This window comes from Musa acuminata, chromosome BXJ1-7 (genome assembly GCF_036884655.1).
Source record: "Musa acuminata AAA Group cultivar baxijiao chromosome BXJ1-7, Cavendish_Baxijiao_AAA, whole genome shotgun sequence".
NCBI classification, from domain to species: domain Eukaryota; kingdom Viridiplantae; phylum Streptophyta; class Magnoliopsida; order Zingiberales; family Musaceae; genus Musa; species Musa acuminata.
Genome location: NC_088333.1, coordinates 2,766,025 through 2,779,759, shown reverse-complemented (window position 1 = coordinate 2,779,759; position 13,735 = coordinate 2,766,025). Strand labels below are relative to the sequence as shown.

The following is a 13,735-nucleotide window of genomic DNA, read 5'->3' as shown; positions in this document are numbered from 1 at the left end:
GTATTTTTTTTTATATTATTAAAACTACTATAACCTAATTTAAAAAATATTATAATTAGACTAATTCATCTTATAGACCGATTCTAAAGGAAAAAAGGAAAAAGATAGTTATTTGAGGTAGTAGAAAAAAGAGGTATTGTTTGGAAATTCTAAAAATGAGAGGTGCTTTTCGAAAAAAAAATTCAACATTACGTAGTTTAAATTAAAGTTAGAAGCAATTAATTTGAGTTTTTGGATGTTAACAAAAGACTATGTATGGCGTATTCGTAATTTCTGTGCTTTTTCCAAGGATCGATGTGTCTAAACATCTCAACTTTTACGACCCAATTAATCGCCTGTTACGCCAAATGTCACCTCGCCCCCTTTCGCCTCTCTCTCTCTCTCTCTCTCAGAGACGCCCCGCCCCCGAGAACAACTCAACTCCTTGCAGGTGGCTTCCGATTAATCTTTGGTTTGCCCTCTTCTTGCTTGCTTCTCCGCTTTATTTTCGTCCCATGTTCTCCGAATCGAGTCCTCAGATCGATTCGCCGTTCGTTTGTTAGTGTTCCTAAGCGCATTGGCATTGCTAGCGGCCTGATCGATTCTTTCTTTTCTTTGTTGCATTTTGGATCCTTTTTCCCTCGAGAAGTAGGTTTCGGAGACCAATTAATCGATGCCACTGCAAATGCTTTAGGAGACACCGTTGTTTCCTCGAACCCTTCTGAGATTTCGTGTTTCCGTCTTGATGGCGACGCCCCGGGCGTGCATTTCGCCCCTACATGGTCGATGCTCTGTTGGTGTTTCCGCGGTTCACGTGGGAAGACCCCTCTTGGAGGGACGCCCAAGCAGCATATCCGGCATCTTCCTGCGCTTCGACCCAAAGGATGTGTCGAGTTCGCGTCTTAGATGTTCAGCGAATCAAAACAGCTTCGGCTCGTACCACGACAAGGACCCGTTCTTGCATCTCCATCCCGAAGTTTCGTTGCTTCGAGGAGAGAGAAAAGACGCAGTTAGTGACGCGAGGAACGACAAGTCAGGTGCCAGCATTGTCGAGAACTTGAGGGACTCCGCTGCTCAGGACAATTATAATGAGGCCAAGATCAAGGTTATTGGTGTCGGCGGTGGAGGCTCCAATGCCATCAATAGAATGATTGAGAGTTCAATGAAAGGTGTGGAGTTTTGGATCGTCAACACAGATGTCCAAGCGATGCGGATGTCTCCTGTCTTTCCCGAGAACCGTTTGCAAATTGGTCGGGAGTTAACCAGGGGACTTGGAGCTGGTGGGAACCCAGATATTGGTATGAATGCCGCCAATGAAAGCAAAGAGTCCATTGAGATGGCGCTTGCTAGTGCTGACATGGTTTTCGTCACAGTAAATTCATCCTACTCCCTTACTGTTGCTTAGCATTTATTAGTTTTTCTGGGTTCCTAGATATGTTTTTTATGACATAGTAGGAAGTAAAATATTACTGTTTGATTTTGGTTCACACTTATCTCGTCGGTGTTATGACATAATGAATATTTTTATTTAATGTATCTAGTTAGCATGTAAGTTGCCCTGTCTTCTGGTTTCTTATATTCTCCTGCCGTACAACTCTACACGAGGTTTTCAATTGCAGATACCGGATCCATACCAGTCCATGGCAGGTACAGGTCCAACCCGTTTTGACATACCGAGATATGATACGCTGAAATGGATTACAGTACAAAGAAGGGGGAACGGAGGAGGGAGGAGGAGGAGGAGGAATTAGAGAACAAGATAAGGCAATGATGGAGAAGAAGAGGGGAAGAAGCAACAGAAAAAATAGGTTAATAGAAACTGGATATAGTGGCGTCTAGGCTTATCTAAAATCAGAATCAGACAATAAACTCCATTCACAAGACTTAGTGGACAATAAGCTCTGTTTCACAAGTGGACCACCCGAAACCAGACGGTCCATGTTCTGGTTCACGAGAGGACCAGTCTGTGCCAGGCATACCTACTAGTTCACTTTGTTGATCCATGACTCTAGTGCAAACTTATATTTCTCTTTGATGCCATTTATTATTATATCTTATTGTATTTTTTGTGCCTTAGGGACTTTGGATATTCTCATATTTGATAGGATTGCTGGTACATTTTTTCTGTCATTGGTCATGTTCTCATGGGATAATTAAAGAAGCAGGATCTAATGGTGATGTTCACAGCAAGCAAATAGTAGTGCGCCAATTTATATTTGATTTTCTTTGAGAAATGGTACTGCCATGATGACTACCTAATCAGAACATAGAGCAGGCTACTTTGGAACATCTTAAAACTTAAATTCATCCTAATCGTTTTACTTACTTTTTCTGCACAATGTTAATTTACTTCCCATGGATAAGATGGCACTGACACCACCGATTACTATAGCTACACCTTTAATATAATTTACGTGTTACTTGATCTTGGAAAATACACTTGTGCTTGGGCATCATCCAATGTATGTGTATATGTGTGTTAAGTTCTTAAATTTTCTTTGGATAGGATTAATGATTAAGAAACGGACTTGTTGATCATATGCAAGTAATCTATTTTTAGTTCATCTGTTTTATTTTGTCAGGAATGGGCTGAGGGTTGTTGTAGTAAGTGTCATCTTTTTATATTTGACATTTAACATATTTCCTCTCTCTTTCCGACAGGTAAAAGTTCTATAATACAATCGTTTGACACTTTATTAATGCTGATCTACTTCTACCTCCTGATCTAGTTTTCATTATAATTGTCAGCTGAACCTTAGCTGGATAGTTATTCTAGTTTTTTTTCATCAATAATGCTCATCTACTTCTATCTCGTGGTCTAGTTTGGCATATCCCCTCCACTTTCTCTTATTTACTCTGTCATATATGAACTGTTTTGTTTTTCAACATGTTTTAGTTTCAGTGATTCTGCTAGCATAATGGCAATGTCCAAATATGAAAAGACACCTGTGCAAGAAAGATATATGCTCACTACATATTGTTGTATGATTCTAGTGACTTTTTAAGTAGAGAAATTATTTATTAATCAGTAAAATATCATGTGCAGGCTGGAATGGGTGGTGGAACTGGAACTGGTGGTGCTCCTGTAATTGCAGGAATTGCTAAATCAATGGGCATCTTGACTGTTGGTATTGTTACAACCCCATTTTCATTTGAAGGACGAAAGCGCACAGTTCAGGCACAGGAAGGAATTGCAGCTCTGAGAAACAATGTTGACACCCTTATTGTAATACCGAATGACAAATTATTGACTGCAGTTTCTCCAAATACTCCTGTGGCAGAAGCATTTAACTTGGCTGATGATATTCTTCGACAAGGTGTTCGTGGCATCTCTGATATAATCACGGTAGAAATCCCTGAAAAGCTTATGGTTAGATGATAGATACATTACCCTTAATTTGATTGGCATGAAATTTGCTTAACTTCTTTGCATCACGAGTACTAATTCATAATGTTTACCGTGTAGATATCTTGAACCAGTTTTTGTGGACGTCTTCCTTCCTTTTTCTTACTGGAGCATTCACTTAGTTTCATCAAGTATAACATATTATGAAATTCATGAGATATATGCTAAATTACCATATTCTTTTTTTGTAACCATTTTCTCCTTGTTACAAGTACATCAATACTGCTAATGAAGGGAGTGTTTCATGTCCTGGCAGTACGATGTCAGCAACTAGTTTGTAGGATCTTTTTTCGGTAAATGAAATGAAAAGTGATCATCATTATCTCTACGTGCTGCATATATTATTTCTTTTCTAGGAATATGTTCTACATAATCTGTTACATATATGCTCTTTTGTTATTGGTATAATGTGTTTATTTTGTTTAAAGAAACAGTGTGTTGTTGATTAATTGGATTAGAATTTAGCTATGTGATGATTAACATGATGACAGACAACTATATGACTTCGTTAAATGAGCTATAATGATGTCATGTCAGATATGTTGTTTTAAGTTTTAACAAAGACCAATCACTTATTTTGTTGATTAGAAGATTATCAGTTCAGGATCCTTGTTAATTTTGTTAAATCTGTTGCTCATTTACTATAAAAGAATTAATTTAAAAAGAAATATGAGCCTAATATCATTCTGCAGCAACACAATACATTGCCTTCAATTACTACTTTACAATTGTTTACTACAAATATCTACAGATGTGATAGAATGACACCTGTTTGTATTAGAAATTCAATGGTTTATATCGGATGTGAATTTCAGAGAAAGAATATGAAAAATGTTATAGAATGTCCTCGATTAGGCCTTCACATTGTGTTATCTCTATCTGCCTCATGCACATCAAGCACATTTTTTTATCACCAATGTTATTGGTCGCACCCTGAAAGATTTTCTGGCTGATGTTTCTCTGGATGTGTATCTGTTAACTGCACTGTGGTCAGTAACTTTGGCTTTCATTTAGTTTAGCTTATTGTTTGGTTGACTTGATGGACCAAAACAATCCATTGAATTTGTGGAATAAATATTTGCTTCATGTCATCTTGTTCTAACCTAAATTGGGTGACATCTTTAATCATTGCTCCTCACCTTAGGAGTGTAGGTTTCACTATTTTGTTTTTGAACCTCTATTCTCAGTCTTCCTGCCTTTTATTATGCTACCTGAAATGCAAATAATTTGAACTGTCTTTCCTGATCCTCTGTTGTAATAACTTGCGGTCCTAATATATGGTTCTTTTATCACACTATCAGATGCATGACCGAAACTGCATTTGTCATGGATTGCATTCATCCAACAACACAAATTATAGAGGGTTGCACATGCCAATTTCTGACATGATCACTTTTTTCAATTACAGGTTCCAGGTTTGGTTAATGTTGATTTTGCTGATGTACGTGCAATTATGGCAAATGCAGGTTCATCTCTAATGGGTATAGGCACTGCTACAGGTAATTAAGCAGGAACTGATTTCTGTATGGAATCAAGAATCTTGATAACCATATTTTGGAACTGACCTTTAAGCTACTAAGGAGTTAAATCAGATTTGTTAACACTTCACACCTTGGTAGCTCCTGAGAAAAACTACCTAGCAGGCTTTGTGAAATATTTATGGTTTAGTATGTTGTTCTAAACTTCTAATGGAAGTTTATCTCCTTGATGGCTTGGTGTTTAGTATCTTGTTTTATTGGCAAGCAATCTCCTTGACGGCTTGACTTATATATGTTTTTCCCTTTCAAGACATTAGTCTATAAGGACCCAACTTCTGCATTAGTAGATTTGTTTTCTGCCTTTCAAATTGCCAGCAACCATAAATGATTATATAGGGAACAGTTGTACAGAAAATGGGGCTTTTATGTCTCAAATTTATTTGTCATCCTTGTTTCTGTTTAATCACATGAAGAATACATACATACTTGGATAGTTTTCTTGTATATACGTTTTCCAATGTTTTAAAGATTACAACCACTTAAATTTGTTATCTCTTCATCAGTTGAATATGCATTTCTTGTCGAAGGTTTATATCTTTATTCCAATTGTTGTTACTGTTTTCACAATTGATAGTTTAATACATCTTCCCAACTGAACACTGAAAGGAAATAAAATTGAACAAAAGAATTAAGTAGTTGAATCTTATTTGCAATTTTACCAAAATTCTGAAGGACATGCTAATTCGAAAGGACTTGGGCAGGCAAATAGATGTAGTTTAGATGATGAGGAGTTGTGTTTGGATATGTATTATATGATTTATTTTTTATTGCATGTTTGAGCTTGACATGAGCATGCATCAATGGAGCCAATTTTCTTCAGCCATTTGCAAGGCCCTTATACATTTGTACTTATAAGAGTTCAAAAGAACATTTAGTTGTTTATTGATATCTTTTGGAGATAAAAATTGCATTAGATTCTATTTACTACCGACTATATTCTGTATTCTTATATTAAGGGACACTTTTTACTATTTGAAAAGTTCTCTGAATCTAACAAATCTTTTCTGATTAGTCTGGAACAGAGTAATTTTGCATTGTTTTGAGATATCATTTCGGTCGTCTGACCTCATTTTGCAGGGAAAACAAGGGCAAGAGATGCTGCTCTAAATGCAATTCAGTCACCATTGCTTGATATTGGTATTGAAAGGGCTACAGGAATCGTTTGGAATATTACTGGAGGAAATGATCTTACATTATACGAGGTAGTGTTTCCTCTGCTGCTTCGATTCAAGTAGTGCAAGTGGAAACACTTTTTTATCATCTCTAAGACTAATATTTCAAGACATGTTACATGACATCTATCACATCGAGTTATATTGATATGTATTATTGATGCATGCAACTCCATAAGATGTTGGTTCCAGTGTTCTGGTGAGATTACTTTGTTAAAATACTTAAGAGTGTAACATAGTTTTCGTGCTTTTTTTGAATGTTCCGATCAAATGGATTAAGATGGTTCTACACTTCAAAAAACTAAAGATTGAATTAAATTGTAAGCTGGCACGCAAAGAGTAAGGACAAGATACAGATGGCACACAGGTTATTATCAAAATGGCTGATATCATATTCTTTATTTTGATTTTTCTCTGTAGAGTATACATCTTTACCAATTCATATGCACCATCTTCATTTTTTGTTCTGGGGGACTATTAGATATTCCTATCGTTACTTGTGTATTTAAGGACTCTCATCACCATAAATGGTGTGGGTAACATTTTCCTCTGGGTTTTTCTTACTTATATAATGCAACACTTAATCCAGGAGTTCTCTTGCAATAGTTACTTTTCCACCATTGTTTTAAGGGCAAAATGTGTATGCTGTGTAGAGGACAAGCTCTTTCACTAGAATATACATGGTTTCATGACAGAATGGTTACTGAGTAGTTTGGATTTGTGCTCTTCTCTTCAGGTCAATGCTGCAGCAGAAGTCATATATGACCTTGTTGATCCAGGTGCAAATTTGATATTTGGAGCAGTTATTGACCAGTCACTTTGTGGTCAAGTAAGTTTATTAAGTCCACATATGTTTTGCAATTTATTTCGGTGGACTGTTTCATTTGTAAAAAATTTACTGTAGGACTTCATTTCTGGTATGCATAGACTGGTCATTTTCAACAATTTTATTTTTCTTTGACAAACGTAAAAGTTGTTTGGTTTTCTAATCTGCCTAGTGTACAAGTCCTTTCGTGTTCTAAGAAATTGGATCCAGAGCAGAATGCAAGGCTGCTTTGTGTCACATATAAGTGTTAATTTAAATGATCATGGGGAAAACAAGCTTAAACATCAATGTGATAACAAACACTCTTGTTCCTATTCAGGTGAGCATAACACTGATTGCTACTGGTTTCAGACGCCAGGATGAGAGTGGAAGTCGACCATTGCAGGTAGATTGTTTTGTGAATGTCTCAAAGGTATCTTTATTTATTAATGTGCATCGTTTACTAACAACTGTAAGATTCTAGGGGGCACAAATTGGTGGAGATAACCTTGGAAAAAACCGACACACTTCGTCTCCTCTTAATGAAGGTAGCATGATCGAGATTCCTGAGTTCCTCCGGAAAAAAGGACGTTCACATTACCCAAGAGCTTGATATTTGTCGTCTGTAAAGTTTTTTCTTTTTATACTTTTCTCATGGATATAGGTCCTCGCAGACCCTCACCTTTGTGGGAGCCTTGCGCACTGGGCCACATTTTTTTTCCTGTCATCTTAGGTATATGTTATAATAGCATAATGGTGCCAGCTGACATACTATGTTTCTGGCTAAGGTTTTGAGTAAATTCATATTTATCTTGAAACTACTATCAAACTTAGCAGCTGGTTGCTGGGTGAATGTCATGCTTGGGAGTGGATAACTGCAATAATGAGCTATTGCTACATCGGAAATGGTGGTTACCATGGTTATTGCTGTTGTAGCATTAGGCTATATCATTCATTTTTTGCAGGGTAAGATTTAAAGACAACCATGATTTGATTGATGCTGTTTGTATGACATCTTGGCTTGGCTAACAAGAGGGTTGCTGATGACTGTGTGATCTACATATCTGCACTCAGACACTAAGCCTAGCATTTCCTGTAGGTAATTCTATCTGATGAGCTCTCACAATCATGCATTCATTACAAAGCTGTAATATCATGTGCATCCACTGAACACTAAATCCATTGGTTGAAATTTGGAGTAGTTGCAAGAAAACAACACTATGATGTTTCTCCATTGAAGCAGACTGTTTGTGCCATCATCATGACACCAAAACTTGGTGGCATCTATTGGTTGGCTTGAGTACAACATTCTCCATGGCATATCATGTCTGCACCCATTGATCTTTGTGGGGGACATTGCTCTGCTACCAGTTTCATGTATTGTAAGGTACAGTTGGCATATCTCTAAATGACATGGTGATGAACAAGTTGCTGATTTGCTAATATATTTGGCTGTGCAAACATGGGGAAGTTAGTCTCAGAGAGGGTTGGCAGGCTTGATTCACATGGAAAGATCACTCTGGTTTGTCTTAATTCCTTTGGAAGCATTCAAGGAGTTAATTTGTGAGACTTAATACCATGCTAACAAGGGAAATTAAGTCCAATTACACTGGTTTGGGGTAATTTGAATTCCTAAGTTCCTCAGTTGAATTAACAGTAAGAAAAAGAATGATCAAGAAATGAGACTGAGGAGAAAAAAATAGTAAGAGGAAGAAGAAGAAGAGGAGATGGTTGAGAGGAGAATGAGGAAGAAAAGAGGATATTTATATTCACTTAGTTTAGAAATAATAAAATATTTTAAAATAAGGTTTTGATATAGTAATAAAAAGGTTACAAATAATAATCTCCTTTCATTAATGGATTATTTTTTCCTAATGTACCGAAAAAGCCCACGTTTACGGCTCGAAATGCCTGAGGTGCCACCCCCTTACCTTTTATCGTGGCCGTAGGATCTTGAAGGAGCGAACCGCTGCGATCTTCCCATCGAGCCGAGAGGTGTCCATTCAATCAACGGTCCGGATCTCTTTATCGACGTCCTGGCGCACGATAGCGGAACCCCAGCCTAGCCCTACTCCCGTCTTCGAAGCCCTTATTTATTCCCCTCGAAGGGGCTTATACGCGACTCCACGGCTCGGCAGCGGCGGAGGCGGCGTTGTTCTCCCTTCTTCGATCGAAAGAATACCTAGACGTCTGCAGCGATATGGTAATCCGATCTCTATTCTTCGATCGGTGGTCTTCTTTCTCTTTGATCTCTCTCAGCTCGATCTGTTTCTCTCTTCTGCAGGCGCCGAAGAAGGACAAGGCTCCGCCACCATCTTCGAAGCCCGCGAAATCCGGCGGTGGAAAGCAGAAGAAGAAGGTGACCTTAGGAGATTAGGATTATATTAGGGTTCAGTTCGATGTCCACCTTTTTTGATGGGTTTCTTTCCTGAAAGTACGAGTTCTTTGCTGATTTTTTGAGCGTGAAATTAATATGATTAGGGTTTTGGATGCAGAAATGGAGCAAGGGAAAGCAGAAGGAGAAGGTGAATAATGCCATTCTCTTTGACCAGGCGAACTATGATAAGATGCTCTCCGAGGTCCCCAAATATAAGCAGATTACTCCCTCGGTGCTGTCCGAGAGATTGAGGGTATGGATACCATTTTCTTCAAGCTTTTCTGCTTCATTGTTTTAGTTTCTTGTGGCTATAATTTGTGTGAATTGTCATATATTGATATTTCTGATGAATTAGGTGAAATATGCATATTGCTTAGGGTATAGTAACTCTGCAAAAGCAGATGTCCTCTGTCTTCTAGTGGTTTGGTTGGGATCATCATGTACCGGTTACTTGTGTAGTTTGGGGTAGTTTATTTATATGGACAGCTGCAGGGATGAATTCTTGTTCTATGATGAGGTTGATGACTGATTAATCAAACATATTTCCTTGTTGATTGCTTTCTGTGCTTGTATCAAGATCGGTATGAATACGAAGAGCCATTGTGTTTGTGGATCCTTAGGATAGTTTTACATGGAACTGTTGAATGGTTAGGGATGCATCCTTGAGCTAAGAGAGCAGTATGCACTTCGATAATAATAATTATGGAATGGATTGTGGACCTAAGTGAAATGGTATGTTGAGTATTTTGTTTCATCACTTTTGTTAACTGATCTCAAGGAAATCAATTAGACATTCTTTTGATAGGATAACCCAACAAGTATTTGTAAAGCAATTTGTGATGCTTGTTCTATATCATGGGTTTTGTTGTTCTTTTGACCAAACCACTAGTTGATTCTGAGTCACCTTTAGGTGGAGAATCATTTTATGCTTTTCTGGGGAAATTACTCATTCTTGTGCAATGAATATGTTATGCTGGTGGTCACAACCATGTGGCTTGTCAGCAGTTACAGCAGTATGAGATCAGTAGTTAACTTGTCCCTGCCATTCAACAGCAGCCCAAGAGAACAATTCTCTATTTGTTAAATGTAGGGTATGTCTAATATCTGCTCTCCTGACTAGTAGAAGGGTGTGATGTGTAGCTAATCTTTTTCCTTGTTTTTTTTTTTTTGCTAGGTTTAATTGTGGACCTATTAATATATATTGATTCATATCCAACTCGTCCGAACTGAACTACCCGGTAGCATAAACCCATCGAACTAGGATACAAATTAGACTTGGAACACAACTAAATCCATGCGATAAATATTATGTAGACCTAACAACTCATAATCAACATGATTAAACTTTTAACTATTTTTAACCTCCTTGTGCTCTACTAACCAAATCTAAAAATATCCAGAAAATAGAAAAACGAGACATGATCCAAACTAACTCAAGCCTAACACTACTTTCAAGCATACATGTTTTCAACCTGTATGCAATAAGGTAGTCAGTAGAAATCAAACTCATGAATGGTTTGGATCTGTTAATCATTGTTATATTTTTAATTTTTTGTTGATGTGTTCTGTATGATAACATCATATTCCTCTGACTTGTTTGCAAAATTGTCAAAGTGTTTGGGCAGCAACCCATTAGATGGCCTACTTTGAAGGCCTAGGAACATAGATAGGCATCTAGAATATTGCCATAAAAGGCCTAGGCCGTCTACTTAAGTTGTTGGAAATAAAACAAGAGGCTAATCTAAAAGTCCAAATACCAAATCCTAAAGGTTAGGATATAATGTCATACATCAATGTTCCTTCCGTGTTGGAAATCCCTCCTTAAGTTGCTGATAAATAAAAGAAGAGGCTAATCTAAAAGTCCAAGTACCAAATCCTAAAGGTTAGGATATAATGTCATGCATCACGGAAGGAACATGCACAATAAGTATGGATTAACAAAGCGATATATTTATATTTTGATCGTTCACATATGCAAGTATGTGGAACACTTTTTTTGTGCAACATGTCACATGCATCAATGTTAAGTAACCTTGCTTTTTTTAATCCCGTTTTGAGCGTATGACTTGTAGCATCAAGGTGGTTACTTAGGAAAGAATGAGCTGTAGTGTCTTTGGTGGCTGACAAATAAGGGACACAGGCTAACAGCAAAAGCAAGTTTTGTGCTTGGGCTCATCCAGGCGCATGCTAGGCACCTGGCATTTAAGCTGTGGAGGTAGCTTAAGCACCTATGTGCCTGGATAGCAGCTACCCATGATAACATTTCTCTTTTGGTTTGCCGTTAGCTCTAAAGAAGGGTAAATATTTGGATAGCTACCCATGTACTTGCAAGGTCTCTTAGATTGTTCACGTTAAGGTATTCTGATATGGCTAACAGCAAATGATATGTATGAATTTGAAATACTTTATTGTACCTTACTTTTCAATTCATATGTCAAGAAGAAATTGTTATGTATGTGACAAATAACCTTGCATTAGACACGTGGTAGCACAAATAATTTAGTTTTTTTCCTCTCCTATCCATTGCTTATATACTGTGGTTGTAAGGTGAGGTGTCGGTAGAATTTTGTCCGTAGATTTCCAGGGCGATTATAGCACATCAATATCTCTCATTGCATGCTAAACAATTGTTTTTGGTCGGTTCTGTTTTTTGATGTATCTGAGTCTCTTGTATATCAAGCATTATGCCAGCATTGTAAATGATGTAAATGTCTTGTATTCAGATCAATGGGTCACTTGCACGAAGAGCAATCAAAGATCTGATGGCAAGGGGTGCCATCAGGATGGTGTCTGCACATGCTAGCCAGCAGATCTACACCAGAGCCACCAACACCTAGATGGTTTTCATTTAGACCAAACTCCCAAATATGATTGATTAGTTTCTTCTGCTTGGGCTGTTTAGTTTACCATTGCTTTCATTCTCAACTCAAAAAAATCAAGTTTTGTTAAAGCACATCAATCCTTTTCTTAATTTTGGATGTTGAGATTTTGTGTCACATTGAACTCTCTTATGTCATTAAATTTGGATGGTTAAGATTTACTTTCTGTGCTGCAGCTGGAGTTGCTGAGAGTTACTATATTATGGCCTCCCAAAGGAATACCTTGATTGGGTTGATCAATACATTTTTTAGAGAACAAAGAGCGAGAGAGATTGTCTGCCTAGTCTGTAAATGTGTATGCCAAACAAGTAGAAGTGATTGCGAGTAAGCTATAGCGTTTGCATGAATGATACAAAATTGATGAGCAAAAAATAATTTTAATAGTGGTGTCGTGAATAGTTGTTGTGATAATGGTTAATAAGAATGGTGTGGTGGTTAGTGTTGAACGTTGATGATGTGAAGAAAGAGGAGGAAGAGCGATGAGACATTTGTGTCAATGTTTTATCGTTTTGCCTCAATGTTTTATCGTTTTGCCTCTTCTTTCCTTTCTAAGGTAGATGAGACATTCACGAGGAGGGAGGAGGAAGATGAGTCGGAGCGATGATGTCTCATTGACGTAGATGTTTTTTGCTCTTTTGCTCTATCTTTTTTTATTTTTCATCGTCAATATTTAGATCGACATGATAAGTTTGATCATCGTGTTATTTTTATCAATCATCATCATAATAGTCACTCATAATATCATCTTTCATTATCATTAAAATTATTTTTTTATCAATTATTTTTGTATTATTCATTCATATACATATATCAAGATTAAATATTATTAACTATTGTAATTTTAATATATGGGATAGTATATAACAAAGTCTGTCATATTGAGGTGTATTGCTTGTATCGGGCGGTATGTATTAGTTCGATAGGTTATCGATACGTGGATCGTTTGATATCGTTATAATGCTACAGTGTATATTGTTATAATGCTATAGTATTATACTATAGTACTGTTACAGAATTAAAAAAATATAAAATTATTCGATACATCCATGATGTATCGCTCGATATGTCCTGATGTACCGTTCGGTACATCGATACAGATCGAAACGTCAATGCGATACGCTACGACGAATCTTGACTAACAAGCTATGCATTTTATAACATCAACTTATAAACTCTATTATTTAAACAGGATAGTATATAACAAAGTCTGTCATATTGAGGTGTATCGCTTGTATCGGGCGGTATGTATTAGTTCGATAGGTTATCGATACGTGGATCGTTTGATATCGTTATAATGCTACAGTGTATATTGTTATAATGCTATAGTATTATACTATAGTACTGTTACAGAATTAAAAAAATATAAAATTATTCGATACATCCATGATGTATCGCTCGATATGTCCTGATGTACCGTTCGGTACATCGATACGGATCGAAACGTCAATGCGATACGGTACGACGAATCTTGACTAACAAGCTATGCATTTTATAACATCAACTTATAAACTCTATTATTTAAACAGGACATGTTAAAAAGGGAAGATCTTCGGACATAATTTGTCTTCCAGTAAAAATA

General features: G+C 37.0%; 2 protein-coding genes across 5 annotated transcripts; both read left to right on the top strand.

The window, feature by feature from the left end:
• Window positions 1-310: 310 nt before the first annotated feature.
• Window positions 311-7,721, top strand: LOC135678212 (cell division protein FtsZ homolog 2-1, chloroplastic-like). Of its 4 annotated transcripts, none has more exons than XM_065190740.1 (8): window positions 311-430; window positions 632-1,351; window positions 3,026-3,325; window positions 4,794-4,884; window positions 6,001-6,125; window positions 6,832-6,924; window positions 7,241-7,306; window positions 7,385-7,721. In XM_065190740.1, the coding sequence occupies exons 2-8, from the start codon at window positions 725-727 to the stop codon at window positions 7,511-7,513; spliced, it is 1,431 nt and encodes a 476-aa protein (XP_065046812.1). In that variant the 5' UTR covers window positions 311-430; window positions 632-724; the 3' UTR covers window positions 7,514-7,721. The 4 variants fall into 4 exon arrangements, with proteins under 4 accessions (XP_065046812.1, XP_065046810.1, XP_065046811.1 ...); XM_065190738.1 differs by having other exon boundaries at window positions 343-451; XM_065190739.1 differs by having other exon boundaries at window positions 343-451; window positions 629-1,351.
• Window positions 7,722-8,956: 1,235 nt separating this feature from the next.
• On the top strand, window positions 8,957-12,317 carry LOC135678211 (small ribosomal subunit protein eS25). Its single transcript, XM_065190737.1, has 4 exons — window positions 8,957-9,103; window positions 9,185-9,259; window positions 9,396-9,530; window positions 12,001-12,317. The coding sequence occupies exons 1-4, from the start codon at window positions 9,101-9,103 to the stop codon at window positions 12,112-12,114; spliced, it is 327 nt and encodes a 108-aa protein (XP_065046809.1). The 5' UTR covers window positions 8,957-9,100; the 3' UTR covers window positions 12,115-12,317.
• Window positions 12,318-13,735: the final 1,418 nt, after the last annotated feature.

Excerpts from the sequence above, each read along its gene's own strand:
- LOC135678211 (XM_065190737.1), top strand. Across the intron at positions 9,260-9,395 it reads GTGGAAAGCAGAAGAAGAAG|AAATGGAGCAAGGGAAAGCA; the intron begins GTGACCTTAGGA and ends TTTTGGATGCAG. Across the intron at positions 9,531-12,000 it reads TGCTGTCCGAGAGATTGAGG|ATCAATGGGTCACTTGCACG; the intron begins GTATGGATACCA and ends TCTTGTATTCAG.
- LOC135678212 (XM_065190740.1), top strand. The coding sequence starts at position 725 with ATGGCGACGCCCCGGGCGTGCATTTCGCCCCTACATGGTCGATGCTCT. Across the intron at positions 4,885-6,000 it reads GGGTATAGGCACTGCTACAG|GGAAAACAAGGGCAAGAGAT; the intron begins GTAATTAAGCAG and ends CTCATTTTGCAG. Across the intron at positions 6,126-6,831 it reads ATGATCTTACATTATACGAG|GTCAATGCTGCAGCAGAAGT; the intron begins GTAGTGTTTCCT and ends TCTTCTCTTCAG.